Source organism: Balaenoptera physalus (assembly GCF_965194825.1).
Source record: "Balaenoptera physalus genome assembly, chromosome: 2".
Classification (NCBI taxonomy): domain Eukaryota; kingdom Metazoa; phylum Chordata; class Mammalia; order Artiodactyla; family Balaenopteridae; genus Balaenoptera; species Balaenoptera physalus.
Genome location: NC_138883.1, coordinates 130,134,362 through 130,158,764, shown reverse-complemented (window position 1 = coordinate 130,158,764; position 24,403 = coordinate 130,134,362). Strand labels below are relative to the sequence as shown.

Sequence of the window (24,403 nt, the reverse complement as noted above, 5' to 3'; positions counted from 1 at the left end):
AGTCTTTTTAATTTTGAGCGTATTTTCTGTAAGAGTTTTTGCTAAGTAAAAAATATCAGTCTTGAAGTTTGTTTTACATTTTTGGCAATGAAACACTTGCAGTTTTGCAGATACTTAACATTTATTTATATTTTTTAAGGTGATAATTTTAGCCTCTATAAATGTCAAACAAATATTTCATCATTTTGAAGAAAAATAATCTAAAAATTTTATCATTCATGCAGTTAGTTAAGTAGTTCTTTTATGTTTTATATCTAAAAGAGCTGATTTTAAGTGAAAAATTGGTAGTGAGTGTAATGATATAAATTTTGCACTAACATGATAGCTACTAGTTATGTGTGGTACTAATGTTTAAATTATTGATAAACGAAATAATACTGAAAATTCAATTCCATAGTCACAGTAACTACATTTTAAGTGCTTAATGGCCACATGTGGCTAGTGGCCACTACATTGGTCATGTAGCTAGAGAATATTTCCATCATTGTAGAAATTCTGTCGGACCAGTGGTGTGCATGACTGAAAAAAAAAAGAATACCTTAAAATTGATAGTAGCAACTCATTTTTATCATGAAAGTCAAACTGCCACTGTGTGTTAATGCTACAGAATTGTAAAGAAAAATTTTCCCAGAATTCTTTTTAGACTCCTCAAAGACAACTTTAGAAACAAAAGAACTTGTCCATATTTTGAAAGTTTTCCTTTTCTCAATTTTCCCCCCTTTCCTTCCCTTTTGAAATGGCTTTATTTTAATATTTGTAATGCTTGTATTCAATGAATTTCCAATGAAATTTTTGTTTTAATGAACTTGGGACATAAAATATCTGTGATTATTTTGATGGATGCATTCCAAGAAATTTGGGTATTTGCCATGGTTTTTCATTGTTTTTCTTTTAGAACCATGAAAATAAACAAAAAACCCTAAAGATGCTATGCTTTCATATCCAAATAATCAAAATTTGCATTTTCCGATAAAACACTGACATATGTTTGGGATTATCTTTTTGTATTGCTTATGAATAGATTACTCATTATTTGCCCAGTGTAGTCATTACATTTTTGCTGGGAAACAGGTTGTCAGTGGTAACTTCTAGTGGTCCTTGACCTAACAGTGATTGCACAGCCCTTGTTAGGAGGGGTTAGTGAGCTGTTAATGCTCTTAAGCACATTTCTTATTGCCCCTTCTCCCTCTCCCTAGCACCTCCCCTCATCCCTCTCCTCCCAAAATGTGTGTCAGGCTTTCTAGGATAATTCAAATGAAAACCATAGTTAATAACATTCCTTTGTGTCACTCGTTTCAGAAGAAAGGAATTTAACCGTCAGAGATTTTGATGATGGTAGATGCAGATATTGAGAATCTGCTGTATTTTTCTATCTCCTGGAAACACCAAGGAAATATGACAAGTGTTTAAGACAGGCTCATGCTTTTTTGGTCTGCTTAATGTTTATTTGGAGATAAATTTTAAAAGAGGAAAATGAGTAGTTAATGGGAAGTGAGCCAAGAGACAAGAGGGTAAATGGTAAGGGACATTGGGGAGCAAGTGGTGAGTAGGACTGTGGAGGGCCTTTCTGCTATTGTGGACAAGGAAAGGTGGTGCTGCTCATTTCTCTCTGTTCCCGTTAGCCTGCCAGAGCTTCTGACTTTCCTGCTGAGAGATCCTGCTTTAAAACATATATAAAAGAGGGAGAAATACTTGAGGAGGAATGAAATAATATTCCTTGTAGTAAAAGAAGTTTACCTTAGTTGTTCTCATATAGCCACATGGTATTTAACCCTTGCTGTATGCTTGCCCAGAAGCAGTGTCACCAAATTATTAATCCAACTAGAAAGCTTGTTGAATATGTTGTGGTGGTTTTTGAATGAAGTACTTTTTGCCTTCAGTACCAAAACTTTATTAACTTTATTAAAATTAAAAATAATTTATTGAGGTGAAATTGACACAATGTAAAATTAACCATTTTAAAGTGAAAAATTAAGTAACATTTAGTATATTCACAGTGTTGCACAACCACCGCCTCTTTCTAGCTCCAAACATATCCATGACTCCAAAGGAAAACCCCTTATCCATTAAGCAGTTTCTCCCCACTCCCCTCCACACCCCAGCCCTGCAACCAGCAATCTGTGTTCTATCTCTCTGGATTTATCTCTTTTGGATATTTCATATAAATGGGATCATTCAATATGTCACCTTTTGTGTAGGGCTTCTTTTCACTTAGCAGGATGTTCTCAAGGTTCATCCAAGTGGTAGCATGTATCATTCCTTCATTCCTTCTTATGACTTAGATGCCACTGTATGTGTATACTATAATTTGTTTATCTGTTAATCCATTGATGGACATTTGGGCTGTTCCCACCTTATGGTTATTATGAACAGTGCTGCTATGAGCATGGGTGTACATGTACATGTTTAAGTACCTGTTTTTAATTATTTTGGGTATATATATATGAGTGGAATTATGGAGTCTTATGGCAATTCTATGTTTAACTTTTTGAGGAACAGCCAAACTGTTTTCTACGGTGGTGAACCATTTTACATTACTGCCAGCAATGTACAAGGGTTCCAGTTTCTCCACATCCTTGTCAGTAGTTGTTATTTTACATTTTTAACAAATTATGGCTATCCTAGTGGTTTTGAAGTGGTACCTCGTTGTGGTTTTGATTTGCATTTCCCTAATGCTAATGAATTTGGGTGTCTTTTCATGTGCTTTTTGACCATTTGCATATCTTCTTTAAAGAATGTCTTTTCAAATCCTTTGCCTGTTTTCAATTGGGTTGTTTGTTTTTTGTGGTTGAGTTGTAAGTGTTCTTTATATATTCTGAATGCTAGACCCCTATTGGATATATGATTTGCAGATATTTTCTCCTATATGTTGCCTTTTCACTTTCTTGAAATGTCCCTTTATGCACAAAAATTTTAAATTTTGATGAAGTCCAGTTTATCCATTTTTTCTATTGTTGCTCCTGCTTTTGGTTTCATATCTATGAATCCATTGCCAAATCCTTGATCGTGAAGATTTACCCATGTTTTCTTCTATGAGTTTTATGGTTTTAGCTCTTAGCTGTAAGTCATTGATCTGTTTTTAGTTAATTTTTAGTTAACTTTTGTATATGGTGTGAGGTAAAAGTCTGACTTTATTCTACTTTTTATAACTGCTGTAGAAACTATGCGCTTAATTCATGACTTCTTTGAAATGTGTTGTTAGAGGCTGGATGGAGCAGGTTTTGCAGAACCCTGAATCCTAGTGGTTTGTAACAGCACAATGATTTCTCGTTCATGCTGCACTACTCTCTCAGATCCTTTGGGGACTTTGGTTCATGGTATCTTTACTCAGGGATGAAAGCTGATAAAGGTCACTGTGGACCTTTCGTGCTCAAGCTCTCTAAGGCCTCTACTTTGACATAATTCCATTGACCGAAGCAAGTCACTTAGCCACGTCGAGCTTGAAGAGAGAAGTGTAATCCTACCAGCTGCCCAGAAGGAGAAGAAAAGAAAGTAAGTAGTGCACAGTCACTACAAGGGAACAGGATTGAACATGTGTTTGCAACATATTTGACATATTTGTTCCAAGATACACAATTTTAAAACATTCCCATTTAAGGGGGTTGAAAGTTTTCCGTAAAAGGACATGGTAAAGCATCATTGATTCAAATTTTGAGGTAAATTTTATACTAACTGTGCTTGCTGAAGTTCACATTATTTGTAAAGAAAAAATTGTTCAGTTAAGTGATAGTATGAGATTTAATGAAGAGAATTTTGGCTTAATTTATAAAACAATTTTTAAGTAGTTTAGTAGGAAGTACTCATACTCAAGGAATTTGGGTACAAGTTGTTTAGTAAAACTTTTGTATGTCAAAATTGTGAAAAAGAAGGAACTATTAGTAATAACAGTTTTGCAAGGCACTTTAAGGTTATTACTTTTGTCTATCAGGATTTTAAAATTTAAAAACATTTTAAAACTTAATAGACTAAATCCTATAGATCAAGATACACTAGTTTGTGTGGCATCTGTAATCCAGCATTAGAGCTTAGTTACCCGCAGAGTAACAAAAATGTTGATGTTAACTATATAGTTGTCCAGTCTCTTACCCACTTTTCATAAACTATGGAAATAGAAAACTTAAAATGTATAATATTTCTCTTATATTATTCAGTTACATTTCTAAAATGTGCCACTAGAAAGCAGAGAGTGTATTAGAGAACACCAGTAGGTGTCAGCCACAGCCTTTGCAGCAGGCTGATTATTTACCAGGCTTTTGGGGTTTTTTAAAACCCAGTATTCTAATGAACTGCAATTTTCTCAAGGTTGGTGTGCTTATTTTTAAATTAAAACACAGGGTACTTGCTAATAAAGACATAGTGATGCACTAATGGCAGCAGGAACATTATTCAGTGCTTAATTGTGTGTGTAGCTAAATAGCTCAAAGAAGTAACTAGTTTGTCATGGAAAAATGGCGATACTGTCATGGAAAAATGGGAGACAAGTAGGCATCTGGAAAGAATGACCATGGGTCCTTTAGTTAGCCAGATATGATACTGATATTGTAGCAGATCAAATTAGATGAGGGTCTAATACCACTTCTTTTCTGGACAAGCCTTTCCTTTTTAGAGGAACAACTATTAAGCCTCTTACCTCCCCTCCACCACCCACAGAGTGCTTTAGTTTGCCTGGGATGCTTTGTAAGTATGCCCATAAGTGGAAGTGTATATTCCTCTTACTACGAGATAGTACTGGTACTGGTACGAGATACCAGTACTAGAAGAAACATTTTGGGGACTTGGACAGATCCAAGAGCAACTTTCAAGGAAAGACCATTCATGAAGGACCTCATTGCAGATATTGATGTCAAAACATGGGGTAAAGGGAATCACAGCATTCAGCATTTGAAAACAAAATGTGGTTTTATCAAAAGTAGGAACTCAATAAATGTTTCACTGACTTCATAACAGTATCATATTCAGTGCTATTTGGTTATTGTAAAAGGGCAAGGATATTATATATGTAAGTAGCTTGGGATACTGTTGCTAAGTATTTAAATACATCAGTATACCTATATTAAATTAATAGTTTTATTTCCTTGATTAAAATAAACTAGTGGATTTCCATTGTGTTCAAGATTTTTAAAAATAGTTTTTCCTCAATATAAAATATAAGCCCTTAGTGATCTGTTCCTTGATACTCTCTGCAAAATCATATACCTTCATACCCTATGGCCCAGAAATACCAAACTAATGGCATTTCTCTTATTGAGTGTTTAGAACCTAAATTGTGTATCATATGATTGGTTACTCAATTATGTAGCAATTTAAATACTACATTTTAAAATTTAATTTTAATTTTTTTAATTTAAAAGACATACATGCTCATTGTTAAAGATTCAGATGATAAAAAAGTAGATGGCGAATAGCAACACTGGTCCTTTTCCTAATGATAATCGCTGTTTATAAGTTTCTGTCAGAAAAATTATTTGTTACAAATCTAAAACTTTATAATCCCCCAAACTTTTGTTTTTCTGTTGACACAATTGTTTTTATAACAGCTGTTTGAAAATATAAGATTTTGTCATGAGTACTGTTGGGGAGCTACAGAAGAAAAAATTATATTTTTGATTTCCCAAACATACCTCTCTCTCTTTTTGTCTTTTCATATGTTGCTTCATGTGCCTACAAAGCTAACCAGAACTTTCCTCCTCCCCGCTCCATGGCAACCTCTGATAATTTATATTTGTCCTTCAAGCCTCAGGTTAGACATAATTTCTTTTAAAAAGCCATTCCTGATTCTTTGTTACTGATATTTAGCTTAACTCTACAGTATGTTTTAATGTAGAATAAAAAAAAATTACTCCTGACTCAGTGTGCTCCTTTAGTTTTAACAACTCCTGTCTTTGTGTTTATGTGTATCTGTGTGCATGTGCATGTGTGAGAGATGCAGGCTGACTTTCAGTTACTTACAGGAGGCTTTTCCTTCTACCCAGGGCCTCCAGCAGAGAGAAGTCTGCTTTCAGTCTACGAGTGGAATTTTTCTAGGATTCTTCTCATGGAATAGCCAGTCCTTCCAGGGCTATGACTCTGTGTAAGAGACCTAGACCCATCTCCCTTCCTCTCCTCCCAATGGCCAGTTTCCTATCCCTGCCACATCACACTCCTACTCCGAACTTAGAACTTGGGCCAGATGTGACACTCCCTTAGACCACCTGAGCTCCAGCTTACTCTTTTTATCCTGAGTTTAGTTAGGGCTTGATGTCGGCCCCCTGGGATTTCAGTTTCTTCCTCCTGAGGAGCAGTTTGGGATTTTGGTTTGGCGGGGGGTAGGTATTATTTTCTTAGGGCTGCTATAACAAATTACACAGGCTAGGTGACTTAAAATAACAGAAATTGATTGTCTCACAGTTCTGGAGGGCAGAAGTTCAAAATCAAGGTGTTGGCTGGGTTGGTTTCTTCTTGTGGCTCTGAGGAAGAATCTGTTCCTTTCTCCGAGCTTCTGGAGGTTGCCAGCGGTGTTCCTTGACTTTGCAGCTGCATCACTCCAATCTCTGGCTCCGACGTCACATAGTGTTATTCCCTCTGTCTGTGTCTGTTAAAAACATTTTCATTTCTTCCATGATTGTGGAGTATGAGATCTGGTTTCTGTTCAAATGTATAATTTTAAATTGTAGTATGGTCTATGAAAGCATAAACCCAGACCTGCTGATTTATTATTTTCACATTTTCTGAAAATTTACAGCCCTTCAAAAGGTAGTACTTTGTGTTTAAGCTATTTAGAAATGTTTATACATTTTTCAAAAATAAAATTTAATTCTGAGTTTTTAATTTTCAGCCAGAAAACCTTGCTCAGAAGCTTCCAAACCTTGTGGAACTGTGAGTCTGCTTATTCAAATTTTTTTAAAAGACAAGAATGAACATAATTTTAAGTTATTTGAAATAATAGGAAATACAATTTTAATGTATTAATTTATTATTTTTTGGTATCATGATCATGGTGCTCATGTAGGTAGACCTGTGGTTCTGCTAAACCCAATAGTATTTTAAAGTATTTTACCATTTAAATTTGTGTTTTAAATATCTCAGTTCAGGGTAGTGAAGGTGTTGAAAGATACATTTTTTTCTGGGTGCAGCATCTTTGTCACAGAATCCTTCTGGGTAGTCCATGTTATTGGGAATATTTATTATTATTATTGTTACTACTACTACATGTGATACTGATATAAACAGTCTGATGGTATAAAAGATTTAAAATATAGAGTAGAAGCCCCCTTCCTTACATCCTACATTTGTTTTAGTTCTGTTGATGATTTACCTCCATAATACTAAATAATGTTTACACCTGTGTTTTTTAGTACATCAACTTCAAGTATCTATTCACTAAGGAAGATAAGAAATTTCAATATCTTGTATTTCCCTTTCTTTCTACCTGTTTAATTCCATTGAAGGAGGAATTTGCATCACCTTTTCTTGTTCCTTTTATTATTTGGCATGATTTTCAGGAGGTAAAGTAGGGAAAGCTAACTTTACACCTTCATCTATAAGCCGCGAGTCTCTGTCGTTTTCTTTTTTATCCATCCTTTTATTTTAAAAAATTTCAAACCAGCAAAAAAGTTGAAAGCATAGCACAATGAGCATCCATACAATTGATCCTTGAACATCATGGGGGTTAGAGGTGCCACTCCCTCGTAGTTGAAAATCCAAGTATAACTTTATAGTCGGCCCTCCATATCCACAGTTCCACATCTGTGGACTCACCCAACCTCAGATGGTGTAGTACTGTAGTAGGTACTTGTTGAAAAAAAAAAATCAGAGTATAAATGGACTTGTGTAGTTCAGACCCGTGTTGTTCAAGGATCACCTAAGACTGTTGTTCAGTCTTCACCTAAATTTAACCAGTTAACATTTTGCCACATTTCCTTTCTCCCCTTGCCTTTCCTACCCTCTCTTTACTCTTGCTCTCTCCCTCCGCCTTCCTTTTCTCCCTCTCTCACACACATTATGATACTTTACCCCTAAATACATTAGTATGTATCTCCTAAGAATAAAGACATTTTTGCACATAATTGTATTGTTTTTAGGCCTAAGAAAAGTAATATTAATTCAATAATATCATCCAATATATAGTTCGTATTTAAATTATCCCAATTTTCCCCAAAAAATATCTTTTTGAAGTAGATGTCTGGATTTGTCTGATTGTTTCCTCTGGATTAGGTTCAGTTTAAACATCTTTGGTGATGTTCTACCCCGTTTGCTTTATCAAGTTTTTGCTTTCATTCTCTTTATACATATTATATGTGTATTTATTTTTTTTCTGAAGCTTTTGAAAAGTTACATACATCGTGGTTCTTTACCCTTAAATACTTGAGTGTGTATTTCCAAGAACAAGGATGACTTAACATTTTTTTAGGTCTACTTTTCTGTCCTTAATAGGTGCTTTATATTTTTCTTCATATAGATTTTGAACATTTCTAATAGTTTGTTCCTAAATATTTAATTTTTTTGCTGTGTAAATGATTTTTCTTATCTGTTATATCTTCTAACAGGCTATTTTTTGTATATAGGAGCACTATGGGTTTTTGCATGTTAACTTTATATCTTGCTCCTTCCTGAAATCTTTTATTGTTTGAGTTAGTTTCATCATTGATTCTCCAGAGTTTTCCAGGTATACTCTCATGTCTGAAAATACAGACAGTGTTATTTCTTCTTTTCCAAATCTTTAATTATTTTCTCTAGTCTGATTGCATTGGCTAGTCCCTCTCCAGAGCAGTGTGAAATTGTACTTGAGGTAGTGGGCATCCTTGTCATATTTCTGACCTTAGTGGGAATACCTCCAGGTTTTCCCCACTAAGAAAGATGCTGGCTTTACAGTTAACACAATTCTTTTGTGTTCAGTAAATATCCATCTGTGTTAGTAATCTATTGCTGCTTAACAGATTACCCAAAATGTAGTTGCTTAAAATGTAGGGGTGCTTAAAAGAATAAACACTTATTCTCTGATATTTTCCAAAGGTCCAGAATCTGGGCTTGGCTTAGCTGGGTGCCTTTGCTTCAGTGTCTCTTTCAAGTCTCTAATCAAGATTGTTGCCCAGGGCTGCTGACTTACCTGAAAGCTCAACTGAAGAAAGATCCTCTTCTGTGTTCACTCATGTGGTTGTTGGCAGGATTCAACCAATTTCTTGCAGTTCGTTGGACTGAGGGCCTCAGTTCCTAGCTGGCTGTTGGGGCCAGAGAACTCCTTTAGTTCCTTGCTGCTTAGCCTCTGTTATGTCGCTCACAACATGGCAGCTGATTTCCATCAGAGTGAGCAAGCAGAAGAGCAAGAGAGGGTATGGTATACAAGACAGGAGCCATAGTCTCTTTCTGACCTAATCGTGGAAGTGGCATCCTGTCACTGTTATTATATCTGTCCTTTAGAAGGAAGCCACTAGATCTAATGAACACTCAAGGGGAGGCTATTACACAAGGTCCTGAATGCCAGGTAGCAGAGATCATTGGGGACCATTCTAGGCGCTACTTACCACACTATTAATTCCTATTTTCTCAAGATTTTTTTGTTAGTAATGGGTGTGAAATTTTTTCAAAGGTTTTTTCAGACCTTAAGGCTAAAGGAAAAATTCTTGGGGGCTTCAGGCAAAAAGGTGAAACAAAGATGAAGGTGAAGAAGATTGCACCATAAGACTCCACACTGAATTATCTATACAATGGCTGTTGAATTCTAACTTGATGGTTTTTATTTCTTTGAGCCCTTTAAAAGTATTTGACTGTCTCCTGAGGTTGCTGTCTTTTCTTGAGGTTGCTATCCATTGTTGTTGTTGACATTTTTCTGGGTTTTCATATATTGAGTAGTTTTAGATTATATTCTGACAAATGAGGACGTATGTTTTGGAGACTGGAATCTGTTATATTTCATCAAAGAGTGTTGATGATTTTATTGGGCTGGCCGGAAAGTTCGTTCGGGTTTTTCCATAACATCTTATGGAAAAACCCGAACGAACTTTCCGGCCAGCCCAATATTTCAGTGATTAATTTACCTGGTTTGACTCAAGCAGTAAACAGCCTCTTGGAAGGCAGCTGAAATCTCAGTCTGGTTCTTTTATCTTTAGTTGTAGTTTCTTCCACACGTAAATGGTTTTGCAGTCAGCCACTGATTTAGGCAAAGTTTATACATAGGATTTGGGGTTTCCCCTCCCTGGCTTTTTTTTTTTTTCTGGTATTCTCCCTTTATTTGTCAGGGGCCATGGTTGCCCTGAACTCTGTCCTCCTTTAGGCTAGCAAGACTGCAGTTTTCTGTTGGAATTTTAGCCATTTTTTTGTGGTAACTGTATCCTTCCTTAGACTAAATGCTTTTTTTTTTTTTTTAAATGAAACCCAGACTCACCCAGTGCCACTCTTTCTTATAAGTTTTGACTCTCCTTCAGAATTGGTATTTTTGTTTACTCTTGCAGTGCCTTAGGTCCATTTTGTCTGTGTGTGTTGTTCAGTGTTTTAGTTGCCAGAGGATTGGTCCAATAGGAGTTTATTCTGCTGTACTGGAATTAGAACTTGCATTCTTTTATTTTAATCTGTTTCTGCCTTTATAACTCAAGTGGGTTTCTTGAAGTCAACATCAGTTGGTTCTTTGATTTTGATCAGTCTAACAATCTGGCTCATTTAACTGGAGTGTTTAGACTGTTTATGTTTAATATGATTACTGATATGATTGAATTTAAGTTCACCAACTTAACAATTTGTCTTCTATTTGTCCCAGTTGTTCTTTGTTATTTTTTCCCTCTTTACTTTTCTTCTTTTAAATTATTTTTGTGTTATTTAGGATTAAATTTTACTACCATTATTGATTTATTAACTCCATTTCAATGTTGAAAGGTTTATATTATGTTTCTTTAACTTATTATAATCTACCTTCACATAATATACTACTTCACATTTAATATAAGAACCTCAGATCAATACTTTCAGTTCATCACTCCTATCCTTTGTGCTACTGTCCTGTGTTTTACATGTGTGTGAGTGTTGTGAGAGAGACAGATCTATGTATGTATAAACCATGTATATATCAGTCAGGGTCCAGTTAGGAGATAGAAACCATACCCCTAATTTAAGCAGGGAAAATTAATATAAAGAATTGTTAACTAGTAAAATGTTATTAACTACTAAAAGAGGTAAAAGAGGACTCCATGGTATTCATAATTAATTAGTAAGTACAAAAAAGTAGATCTGGACCAAGAGAAAGTAGACAATGAAGGAACTAAAGACTTAGGAGAGCCCCAAACCTAGGCTGAGATTAGACTTCTTCAAAGAAGATGTGGCTGCCACAAAACATACAGTGCTCTGGTGGTGAAGAACCTTGCCATCTGGTTAGGCCAGAGCAGATCTGTAATATCAGCTCACTGTTGCAGGACGGTATTGGTAATGTAGAGCTGATCTATTGGAAGCAGTCTGACTGGTGGGGAGGAGGCAATTGCCTGAGAGTGTGGCAGAGCTAATGCAGAGGTGGCCACAGGGTGGGAAGACAGTTGCTTGAGGCCAACTGAAGTTCTTTATAGAAGTGCATTGTTGGATGGGGAGAGTGTGGCCTGAGGATAATAGCCTGAGATGCCACAAAAGTGACTTCATGGTCACTTTGAGAATGTGGTTTAAGGTTGTCCAAGAGGGCTACTGGGCCTTGGCTCTGTGCTGAATACAAAATTGAAAGGGGACTGGACCCAGAAGGGAAATGCCTTCCTGCTACTCTCATCTTGCAGAGTCACTCCAGTACCCTCTTTTGATAACATTAGGCCTAACATTAGATCAGTTGGCAAAGGAGAAATTTTGACAGGGTCCAGCTCCAATATGGCATAGCAGGTAGATTTGGAGCTGAGAGACAAAATTGATAACTGGCAAAATATACTATTATAATTTTGAATTTAAATTGTTAATTAAAGAAATTTAAAAATGAGAAAAAAATGTCTTTTATATTAATTCCTATAGTCTCTCAGATTTGGTTTGCCTGAAAAAAGTCTTTATTTCTCCTTTTTAAAAAATTAAACTTTTTACTTTGAGATAATGGTAGTCACACGTAATCATAAGAAATAATACGTAAACATCCTTGTGTACTCTTTTAGGTTCTGCCAGTGTTCATGTCTTGTATAACTACAGTATAAGATCACCACCAGGAAATTGACATTGCTACAATCCACTGATATTATTCAGTTTTCATCATTTTCTACCCTTTTATAATCACATTCCCCCTGTCCCCCAAACCCTGGCAACTACTACTCTGTTCTCCATCTCTATGATTTTGTCATTTTAATTTGTTATGTTATATAAATCATATAGTATATAACCTTTCAGGACTGACTTTTTTTTTCATTCAGCATAATTTCCTTGAGATCTATTTAAGTTGTTGCATGTACCAATAGTTCCTTTATGTTGTTGGGTTATATTTCACAGTATGGATGTAATGGAGTTTGTTCATCCACTCACTTATTGAAGGACATATTGGTTGTTTCCAGTTTTTAGCTATTATGAATTTTTAGCTGCTATGAACATTCATATACATGGTTTTTTGTGTGTGAATAAGTTTTCATTTCTTTGAGATAAATGCTTAAGAATGTAATTGCTGAGTCACATGGAAATTGCATGTTTCATTTTTTAAATTGAGATATAACTTACATACCATAAAATTTTAATCATACACTTTTAAAGTGTATGGTTCAGTGGTTTTGGTATATAAACAAGGTTGAGCAGCCATTATCACTGTCTAATCCAGAACATTTTCATCACCCCAAAAGAAACCCATCAATAGTCATTCCCCTCCCCCATTTCCTTGTAACTCCCTAATAGGTGTGAACTGGTATCTTGTAGTTTTCATTTGTATTTTTCTAATGACTAATGATGTCTTTTCCTGTGCTTATTGACCATTTGTATATTTTCTTTGGGGAAATCTATTCAAATCTGTTGTCTGTTTAAAAATTATTATCTAAGAGTGTTTTATGTATTTGGAATACTAGACCCTTATCATATATATCAGCAGTCCCCAACCTTTTTGGCACCAAGGACTGGTTTTGGGGAAGACAATTTTTCCACGGACGGGGTGGGGGCAGGTGGTTCAGGTGGTAATGCAAACGATGGGGAGCAGTGGGGAGCGGCAGATGAAGCTTCTCTTGCTCGCCTGCCGCTTACCTCCTGCTGTGCGGCCTGGTTCCTAATAGGGCACGGACTAGTACCGGTCTGCGGCCCGGGGATTGGGGACCCCCGATATATATGATTTGCAAATATTTTCTCCTATTCTGTGGTTTATCTTTCACTTTCTTGATAAGTTTTTATTTGGTTGCTTGTGTTTTGTTATCATGTCTGAGAAACTTTTCTAATACAATGTCATGAAGATTTACCCCTCTTTTCTTATTTGAGTTGTATAATTTTAGCTCTTACATTTAGGTCTTTGATCCATTGTGAGTTAATTTTTGCATATGATGTGATGTAGAAGTCTGTGTTCTGTTTTTGCATGGGCTATCCAGTTATCTCACCACCATTTATTGAGAAGCCTACTCTTTCCCCATTGAATTGTCTTGGCATGTTTGTTAAAAATCAGTTGACCATAGACACATGGGCATGTTTCTGGATTTTCACTTCTGTTCCATTGATCTGTATGTCTTACCTTTTTGCCAGTACCATGCAGACTTGATTACTCTAGCTTTGTAGTAAGTTTTGAAATTGAGAAGTATGGATCCTCCAACATTATCCTTATTTTTCAAAATTGTTTTAGCTATTCTAAATCCCTTGCATTTCCATGTGAATTTTAAGATCTACTTGTCAATTCATGCAAAAAAAAAAAAAAAGCCAAATGTGATTGTTGATAACGACTACACTGAATCTTTAGATCAGTTTGTGGATTATTGCCATCTTAACAGTATTATGTCTTCTAATCCTTGAAGGTGGGATATCTTTCTGTTTATTTAGGTATTCAGTTTCCTTCAACAGTTTTAAAATTTGAACATTGAACACTTTTCAGTGTAAAAATACTGAATTTCTTCTGTTAGATTTATTCTTTCTGATGCTATTGTACATAGAACTATATTCTTAATTTCACTTTAGAATTGTTCAGTGCCTAGTATATAAAAATACAATTGATTTTTGTATATTGATATTATATCCTCCAACCTTGCCAAACTCACTTATTAGCTCTTTTTTGTTGTTGAATTCCTTGGGATTTTCTATATATAAGATCAAGTCATCTACCAATAAAGAGCTGTATTTCTTCTTTTCTGATCTGTATGCCTTTTATTTCTTTTTCTTGCTTAGTTGCCCTGGCTAGAACATAGAATGTTGAATAGAAGCGATGAGACGAGACATCTTTGTGTTGTTGTGCTCAGTTACCTTAGTGGTCAGCTAATGATTAAGCAGAGATTTCCTTACCTACCTGAATCCGCTAAGTCTCCCAGTCCTTGCTGAGGGTCTCTGTATATGTATTGTGGCATGCTTTCCCCTCTCAGCTAGGCAATTGACAACTTTGCCTTAGACTTCACTTCTTGTGTAGAGCTTCAAGTCCAGCAGAGGTGAGAGCTTAGGGTCTTCTCAGGTCTTTCCTGAGCATATGTGCAGCTCTGGGCATGCATGTGACCTTCTAGATTTCTAGAAATATGCCAGAGTTTTTCAGAGTTCCTCCGGAAGTCTCCTTCCCCAACTTTTTCATTTAAGGTTTTTGGTTGTCTATTGTTTGCTCCAGCTGTTATCTAGTGCCTCAGGCACCAGCGAAGTTAAACAATTGCCTGTAATTTATCTCAATTGGGGAAAGGGTTTTTGTACTGGGCAAGCTTCTAGTCAGATCAAGTTAAAAACAGCCTTGCAAATGGGGTCTTTCAGAGATCCATGAGACAGTCAAATGACAGTTCTCTGGAAATGAACTCCAACTTGGTTCTGCCCCTTTAGGTACTAGCCAGGCTACTGCAATTGAAGTGAAAAGCAAAGTGATTTTCCAGGCTTCTGCAGAGGTGGAGAGTAGGGTATAGGACTGGGGCAAGTAAAAATACCCCAAAGTTCACAGCTTAGTCTTCTTACTGAGATTTTTGCCATTTTTCTTACATAAACCCTCCCTGTATTACTGCAAGTCTTTGGTTAATTTCCAGAATTCTGTACATGTAGCTTCTGATAATTTTTGCCAATATTATTGTTGATTTTACAAAAAAAGAATTTTTGGAGGCCCTTACTCTGCCACTTTTGATCTGAATTTGGAGTTTCATTAAAAACTACCATATAATTTCCCAGGTTGGCTGTACCATTTTACATTCTCCCTTGGCAATGTGTGATTATTCCAGTTTCTCCACATCTCACCGGCATTATTTTGTGGTCATTATTTTTAATTTTTGTCATTCAGATAGATGTGTGGTTTTATCTAATTATGGTTTTAATTTGTATTTCTCTAATGGCTAATAACATTAATTTAACATCTTTTCAAGTACTTGTGATCTTTATCTTTTCTTCAGTGAAATGTCTGTTCATGTCTATTGCTCATTTTCTATTTGGATATTTTTCTTTAGTTGTAAGAGTATTAAGAGTTCTTTACATATTCTAGAAAACAGTCCTTGGTTGTATAGGTTGTTTACAAATATTTTCTCCCACTGTATAACTTCTATTTTCATGTTCTTTTGTAGAGCAGAAATTTTACATTTTGATGAGGTCTACTTTATCAATTTTTGCTTTTATGTATCATGTTTTTAAGAAATTTAAGAACTTTGTCTAGTCCTAGGCCCTGAAGATTTTCTCCTGCTTTTTTTCTCTAAAAGTTGTATAGTTTTTTGCTTTACATTCATCTTCATAGTTCTGAAATGTGTATATTTTGCCTTCTGGAATTAGAGTTCTTGGTTGCCAGTTACTTTTTTTCTTTCCTTTCAACTTTTTCACAGTGTTCATTGTCTTCTGGCTTGCGTACTTTCTGAAGAGACATCTGCTGACATTCCTATATTTCTTCCTCAGTATGTAATGTGTCTTTTTTCCTTGGGCTACTTTGAAGAATTTCTGATTCTTCTATTGGTTTTCAGGGATTTGATTTTGATGTACCTTGTTGTGGTTTTCTTTTTCTTTATCCTTGACATTCATTGAGCTTCTTGGGTTTGTGTCTTTATAGTTTGCATCAAATTTGGATTTTTTAAACATATTTCTTTAGATATTTATTTCTATACCCCTATCTCGCTGGTCCCTGCTTCTGGGACTCTTACATGTTTGTTAGTTTAATATGGTCCCATAATCACTGACACACTGTTCAGTTCTGTTCTTTTTTTTTTTTTTTAAATGTACTTCAGTTAGGACAAATTATATTTCTCTGTCTTCAGGGTTGGTAGTATTTTCTTCTTCAGTATCTAATAAGCTGTTAATCCAACCTAGTGACATTTTCACTTAGTTTGTTGTATATTTGATCTCTAGAAGCTCTATTTGGGTCTTCTTTATATGTTAACATTTCTCTCACAATGTTTATATTTTTCTTTGAATACCCGAATATAGTTATTATAGTTGTTTTGTTTTAAAGTTCTTATTTGCTAATTCCATCATTTGTGTCATACTGGTTCCGTTTGTATTAACTGTTTTTTATCCTGGTTATTGGTCACATTTTCCTAATTCTTAGCACTTTTTGATTAGGTGCTGGGCCTTATGAATACCTTATTGTGTCTACACTTTGTTGTCTTCCTTTTTGTGGTGCTTTGTTCTGGCCTGCAGTTATTTGCAATTTAGTTTGATCCTTTCATGGCCTGTCTTTATGCTTGTTAGGACAGGTCTAGAGTACTTCTACTAAAGGGATAGTTTAGCCCTATTACCCACACAGGACCTTTCTAGAATCTCATTTAAATGCACCAAGTGATCAACAAGGATTTGGTACACTTACTGCTCAGAGCTTGAATGCTTTCTAGCCCTGTATGAGCTCTGTGGACTGTTCAGCTGATAGGTTTTCAGTTACTTTTTGACTGGAGTGCATTTTAGAATTCAGCTAAGAGTCAAAGGATCCCTTGAAGTTTTTTTTTCAGTAGTGCCCTCTCCTCCAGAACTGTACCCACAACTTCCAGCTGCCTCAGGTTCCCTGAACTCTGATATGTTTCTTCATAACTCAGTGAGACTTCCATTCTTTGTTTGGGATCCCATTTTTGTACCACAGTACACAATTTGCCTCCAGGCATAAATCTGTGGACATTGTGTGGCTCACCTCACTTGTTTCTTTTCTGTCAGGGAACATAGTACTAGTTGCTTCTTGTCAGTATTTGAAAATAATTGTTTCATATATTCCATCTGGTTTTCTTGTTGCTTATAGCAATTAGGTAAATCTGGTCCTTATTATTTCGTCATGGCTGGAAGTATAAGTCCTGTTCCTTTAATAAAAAAATTTTTTTTAAATTTTGGAGCAATTTTTATTTACAGAAAAGTTGTAAAGATAGTAAGTACAGAGTTCCAGTATGCCCAGGTTTCTCCTTACAATTTACATCTCCTTACATCTTACAATTTCATTGAACATTTGTCAAGACTAAGAAACTGACATTGCCATATTACTATTACGTAAATATCTATATTTAATTTTATTAAAAAACTACCAAACCATTTTCTACAGTGGCTGTACAGTCATGCATTCCCACCAGCAGTGAATGAGAGTTCCTGCATTATTTGCGTAGAAGAATAACATGATGAAAACCAGTTACGTCAAAACACCAACATTTTAACTACTTTGAAATTACAAAAATTAAGTAGAGAGAAGTGACTTAAAATTGCTAAGCCTTTGATTACAAATGACTTATAACAATAATAATTATAACAGTGGCATTCATGGAACTCCGTTCTAAGGGCTTTACATTTATTAATTCATTTAATCCTCACAGCATCCCTATGTTGTTGGTGCTATTATCCTCCACTTCTGTAGATTAAGAAAGTGAAAAAGTCAGTAATTTTCGCCTGGTACATAGCTATTAAGGTACAGGCAGTCTGGCTCCAGAACCTACTCTGATCTACTCTACCAGTGATGATTTTTCATCGGCTGCACATCAGAACAACTTGAGTTGAGATGCCCTTGGACATCTATATTTTGAAGACCACTGGTGATTCTAATGTGTAGTCAGGATTGAGAACATTCTAAACTAACATTTACTGCTTTTCATTATAATGTAGATAAATTTAATATGTTAAAATATACTTTTTGATTTTAATGATAATAGTACTTTAGTTCATATTTTGACTTGGACATTTTAAGGTCCTTTTTTGTAGGTAGATTTGGAGTTGAGGCAAAAATTTTGTGGATTACTGAAAAATCAGTTATGTCTTTATTTTGGTGTCTAGGCACTCTGCCTTTTGTGTAATACATGCAAATGTGTGTGTACACTTACTTATATACAGTCTTTCAGCATAAAGAATTTTTAGAGTAATCTGTTAAAGTAGTTAGATATTTCTTCCTAAAAGTAATGTTTAAAGAATATTGATTTTAAAATATGGAAACATTTAAAAAAAAGTAAAATATGGAATCATTCTGTATATACAAAACAAGGAATAAAATGAATCATAGAATGGTGTAATTGTTTAAATTGTGTTAGGCCCAGCAAGTTAATACCTACACAAAATTGATTTAATCCAGCATATAAAAATCTTCTTAAATTTATTAATTTTGTATCTTTCTTATTCTGTGTCATTGACATTTTAACATTTGATACTAGGCTAAAATATATAGAAGAAAAATTGTAAATTCTATTTAAAATATACTATATGAAGAGTGATTATGAGGTATAATAAATTAAACAACAGGTTTGAAAATAGTTTATCAAAATCTAGTTCTCTGGTCTCAAAATCAATGATCTAAATTTATTTTTAAAATTATTATTATGTGATTTTCATTGGTCACTGTTGTTTTGCTCTGAATAGTTGGCTGCCGACCATTGCATGAAGTCTCCACCAGAGAGTGCTAAAGATATTTCAGTGGGGAATGTTATTTACTTAGACTTGCCTGGACTTGTCAGCCGGGTAGACTTTTTTTTTTTTCTAAGAAAAGAATTTGATTTCTTATTTACAATATTCCTCTTGCTGTGAAATATATTCTGTACCTTGACAGTTGAATATTTCTACAGATATCGTAAATGATGAGTATTTAATTGCTTCATTTTTGGTTCTCCATACTGGCTTGAAATATCTTTGATTATTTTGTGAAGTTATCCTTTAAAAACTAAAAGTTGCATTTTCCTTTACACAATAGATGTTGACTTTTCTTTACACAATAGATGTTTTTTTGAAAACCTGAATAATTTAAAATGAACTAGAGAAACTAGTAATTTGTTTTATGAGGTTGAAAAAAATACTGTGTATGTTTTAATTTTAAGATAGCAACTAAATTAGCAAATAGTTTTAATATTTGCAATTCTAGCATACACTATTATTCTCAAAGTATTATTAATTATCTGTGATGACCATATATTTTGTGTTACACATTTAGAGTAGGGTATGAAAGAAAATCTGGTCCCTTTATATTTGATAAATCTCTAAGTGAGCATTTTACAGAGTGATTATCTAACAGAAGTACTGAATGATAACAGCTGTTTTTTCCCTTCTTTTCCTCTAGGTATCTTCACTCAAATAACATAGTTGTGGTTCCGGAAGGTAAGTGCACTTCCAGTTTTTAGTTAGGAGGTGCTATAGTTTAAATAGTAGAACAGATAGTATAGTGCTATTATAGTTTATAAGAAAACAGATTGTCTCTTTAAACCAATTTTGGTTGGAAAATTAGGGAATTTTAATTATAGAGCATCTTTATTAGTTTCAAAGCTTTTTTTCCTCTAATTAGTAATCCAGTTAACTGTTACGATTTAATTAAATTTAAGAAGTCTAAAATGGTTATAATGGTTAGGTAAAAATTTATTATCAGATAAACTGTCATTGGGTAAATAATAAAATGATAACTTTTAAGTTTAATAAATCCAGTTAAGCATTTTGTTTAGATAAAAAAGACTTTATATATCATTTCATGAATTATTTATTCAAGTAATTTTTACATTGTTTTAACATTTTTATTCGTGCTCTTTTTAAGGTAGAAATGTTATCACTTCATAAAATTTAGTTTGATACTATACTCCAATAAAAATTTTTAAAAATTTTAGTTTGATATATGTTTTTACTATTATGTCAGCCGTGGAGACAGGGATATTAAGTATTAAAATATTTAAACTTGGAGTACTTGTATTAAAGTTTGGTCTTAAAACACTTGGGTCAAATTAATCTTGCTTTTACCCTTCTTTTCTCTTCGAAGCCATTGGGTCCCTTGTAAAACTACAGTGTTTGGATCTTAGTGACAATGCCTTAGAAATTGTTTGCCCAGAAATTGGTCGTCTGAGAGCTTTACGTCATCTTCGATTAGCTAATAACCAACTGCAATTCCTACCTCCAGGTAATCATAGTCTGTAGCACACGAGCTTCTTGTATATTACAAGTCTATTTTTATTAATATTTCTTACTTTGTGTCTAGGCAGTGGGCTTTGGATATATTTGTAAGTATTTGATTGTCTACTTGTTTGAGGATGACACTAAGGAATGTGGATGAAATATGACTCAGAGTCTTTTCCTTGATGCAAACATGAGAAGGTGGCATTTATGTTTTTCAGCTACAATTACTACAGTTGTGCATTGGAATCAATGCTTCTTCAAATCACTGTCCTGGTGAAATATTTGTACCAAAAGCTACTTCAGTTCTGAATTTCACATAGGAGAATTTATATGAACTTTGCATTTTAGTGTCCAAAAAGCAGATACATACAGTGTTTTCTCTCATTCTCTAGTGAGGGAAATGATGTACGTTAACTTGGATTTAATGTGAAATCATACTAGAATTTAGTAGCAGAATTTAAGTTTGAGTCCTAGAATTAATTGTCAGTTCTGCCTTCTGTTCATCCTATTAGATTATGATGTACCTATTGATAGTACCAAAATCCTGCATTCTCCTGAGCTACCATTAAACCCTTTGACTTTCTTACAAGGGGTATTCAGAGACCTTCCTTTGTGAACCCACACATTTGCAGATTCCTCTGTCCTGTGTCATGTCGCATATTTTTTTAAAAAGTTAAGTATGATTTAAAAAAAAACTTGTGCTTCAGGTATTACATAAGAGTTACTCTGCATTCAAAAATGAGCAAAAAAAATACAGGTGTCATTCACATTGGCTGAGATTATTTCTACCTAGTAACTAAGGAATACCAACTAGTCTTTTAGTGTATCCGAGTGAAATGTGTGACTCAACCAAAATTACAAATTACTACCTGTCATAGAACTTCAGGGACATGTGAAACTGTTAAAAACTATTCATGTTAAATCCATGAATGAATTTATAATTTAAAAAATACTTTCTCCAAAGTTTTTAAAGTACAGAAATTTCTAAATGAAACACAGTAGCTGATTAATTTTTAGACTTTATGTGCTGACTTTCATATATAGGTTCAATATTGTATACAAAAATGATAATTAGTATAGCAGTTGACTCTGCTTAAAAAAATATTTTTTAACCACATATAATGAGAGTCTTCCTTTTTCCAACTCTACTTAATACAAAAATTTTCAGTATGGTGTGGGAATATGATCTTTAAATTTTATTGTATGTAATCAGACTCAGTGGTGTTTCATCATTCTAGCTTTCATCAAGTTTATGTATTCACATACTCAGGAAATTAGATTCTCTTTCAGAGACTGTCTAGAAAATATATCAGCAAAGATAATACTTTAGATTTTCAGGGTATTTTCATATATGAAACTTACACAAGATACATTATAGAGTCAAAACACATGGATATAATACTGAATATTTTAGATTTTCATAGTATTTTCATATATGAAGTTTATACAAGATATGTTATAGAATCAAAATGCATAGGTATAGTACTGTATTCATAAGCCCCTTTTTCTATACATTTAAAGAACGTCTGAGTAACACAACTCTCTGTTAAAACATTGTTCTTTGTTTTCTATTTTTCTGTCTTTTCCTGTAATGTAAGAACATTTTGTGGTAAAATGTGGCCATTTCCTTCCATTATATACTCTCAGAGGTTAAGGATGTACTACTAATGTCATTGACTGCTTCCTAGTAACCAGTGGAGGGTATAGGTTTCCTGACTACTTTAATATGATTTTAAATTTATATCTCACCTGTTTCATAATAGATTTGAGGCATTTACTTCTGATTTTATTTCCCTAGCTTATTTCTGTTGTTTATGTTTGGTTTTGCTTGTTTTGAGAAAATTGCATACAGTAATAACTGTGTATTTTGAGTAGAAACTTTTGATTAAACTATGTATAGACTTTTTTTTCTAGGCCATCATAAGTAGCAATGCACTAGATCTTACTAATTTTTTGAATCACTTTATGTATCTCTTTATGAGGTAATTTCAAGTGTTATGATTTGAATGGGAGAGGGGCTAGGTACACATCCCCCAGGTGTTTGACCGTCTTTGGGGACATACTATGGAAAAGTTATTTTAACTGCAGTAAAAAATGTGAGGGACCTCCATATAGTGTCCATTTGATGACGGTAGACTCCAATTGATACCTGATTGTTAGCCTCTTCTACCTAGTCCATGTTATTAGTATAGACTTCTTACGTGTTATATTCCTGTGAAAGGCTTAATATTTTATTATGTGTATTTTTTTGTGGTTGAAAAACCGTTGAATGTAATTTCACATTCAGTATTTAAAATTTGAAAATTTAAGAGCAGTATTTTAAAAATTTTAAGCATTTAAAATATCTAAATGGATAATAGAGAGTTTTAAAATTAGGATCTGAGAATGGATTACAGGGGCTTCATGAATGCCCTCAAATTGTATGGACAGTTTGGTGTTTGTGAGTGTGTACATATTGCTGTGAAGAAGGTCCAATGTTTTTATCAGTTTCTCAAACAGATCCATGACTCATATAGTTGATTCTCTTGGGTTGTTTGCCAATACCCATTCTTTGGGAATGTCCCTTTCCCCCATTCTATTGGATTGCAGAGTACTGCCATTTTTCTACCTTGTGACATTGCTTTCTCTCCACAGTTGATTGGTCCTGGTGTAGGTACCTGACCCAAGCAGGACCATTTCTCTCCCTGGGCATTTTGAAAGAGGTGGTGTGGGAGAAGGAAAGAGAACAAGAGAGAACAGTGGAGGCTGAGAAAGAAAATCAGGCTCTCCTTCTCTCTGGGCTTCTATACAATACTGTGTAATCTTGTGAGGTCTGGTAGTAGCCATGTGGACTGGGAAACAAGGAGAGAAAGATGAAGTAGATAACTAGAAAGAAGATGGAGGCAGAGACTTCCTAAGTTTTCTTTAATTTCCCAATCACTGATTCTGTTCTTAAGGCCCATAGACTTTGCGCTTAAGCTAACTCTAGCTGGCTTCTGTGAATTGTCGACAAAAGAGCTCCATGTAACATAGCTGCCCCAAAGACGTAAAACAGCCTGTCTGGGGTATAGGATTAATTGTATATTGAACTCTCCTATTTACTTAACTGTTATGCTCTGAAATTGCAAAAGCTCTTATTAATAGTAGGAAGTCCAGGGTTAGCAACAGCATGATCAGTAGTATGTCTGTGAAATGGTTCATTCTGTCATCTGTTTTTTCCTTTTTGTAGTATGCTTTGTACCCTTTCTATTTATTTATTTATTTATTTATTTATTTACTTACTTACTTACTCACTCACTCACTCACTCACTCACTTACTTACTTACTTTTACTTACTTACTTTTACTTACTTACTTACTTACTTACTTACTTACTTTTACTTACTTACTTACTTACTTACTTACTTACCTGAACTCAAGTAATTTTGGAGGAGGTACAGAGATCATTGGCGTGGGGTGATGATGGGTATAGAAATGTGAAGACAGGCTATAAAGAGTATGTTGGTAAGTCGGTATAGGGAAAGTGTACTGCCCTCTTTGGCCCCATAGCTGGGCCTGAGAAACTGATATAAGACAGATTAACAGGAGAAAAGTATACAGATTTTATTTAGTAATTTTTACATGTACACAGGAGCCTTCATAAGAAAAATGAAGACCCAAAGAAGTGTAGTTAGAACCAAACACATATATACTAGGTTGGACAATGAGTAGTAAATTGTGAAAATGTGACAAGACAAAGGAGTTTGAGCAAGGGCAGTTATTTGTAGAAAAGTGACTAGGAAGATAAGGTTTGGTTTAACAAGGTTTGTTTGTCGTTTGGCCTCACCTCCCTGTCTCTGGTCATAAGAATGTCTTCCTTCCTCCTGATATGGGGGTTACACCTTTTGCATGGGAATTTTATCTCCTGCTTTCAGGAAGAAGAAGGAAGCTTAGAGTGCTCTTCTTGCATCTGCTGTTTTTCAGTGCCTTTAACTTAAAATAATCAGTACACCAGGATGGCATATTTTGGGGTGGCATACTCTGAACTCCTACACCAGCCACCACAGTGGGCAACTAGAGCTTAATTCTGT

General features: G+C 34.6%; 1 protein-coding gene across 5 annotated transcripts in view; it reads left to right on the top strand.

Annotated features, from left to right (window-relative positions):
* LRRC28 (leucine rich repeat containing 28) overlaps positions 1–24,403 on the top strand; it is a 164,896-nt gene that overhangs the window by 13,171 nt on the left and 127,322 nt on the right. For all 5 annotated transcript variants that reach the window (XM_082448472.1, XM_082448470.1, XM_082448471.1 and 2 more), the window contains exons 3-5: positions 6,815–6,855; positions 19,538–19,575; positions 20,222–20,359. In XM_082448472.1, the coding sequence (XP_082304598.1) occupies positions 6,815–6,855; positions 19,538–19,575; positions 20,222–20,359 (217 nt within the window). The remainder of the gene's footprint in view (positions 1–6,814; positions 6,856–19,537; positions 19,576–20,221; positions 20,360–24,403) is intronic.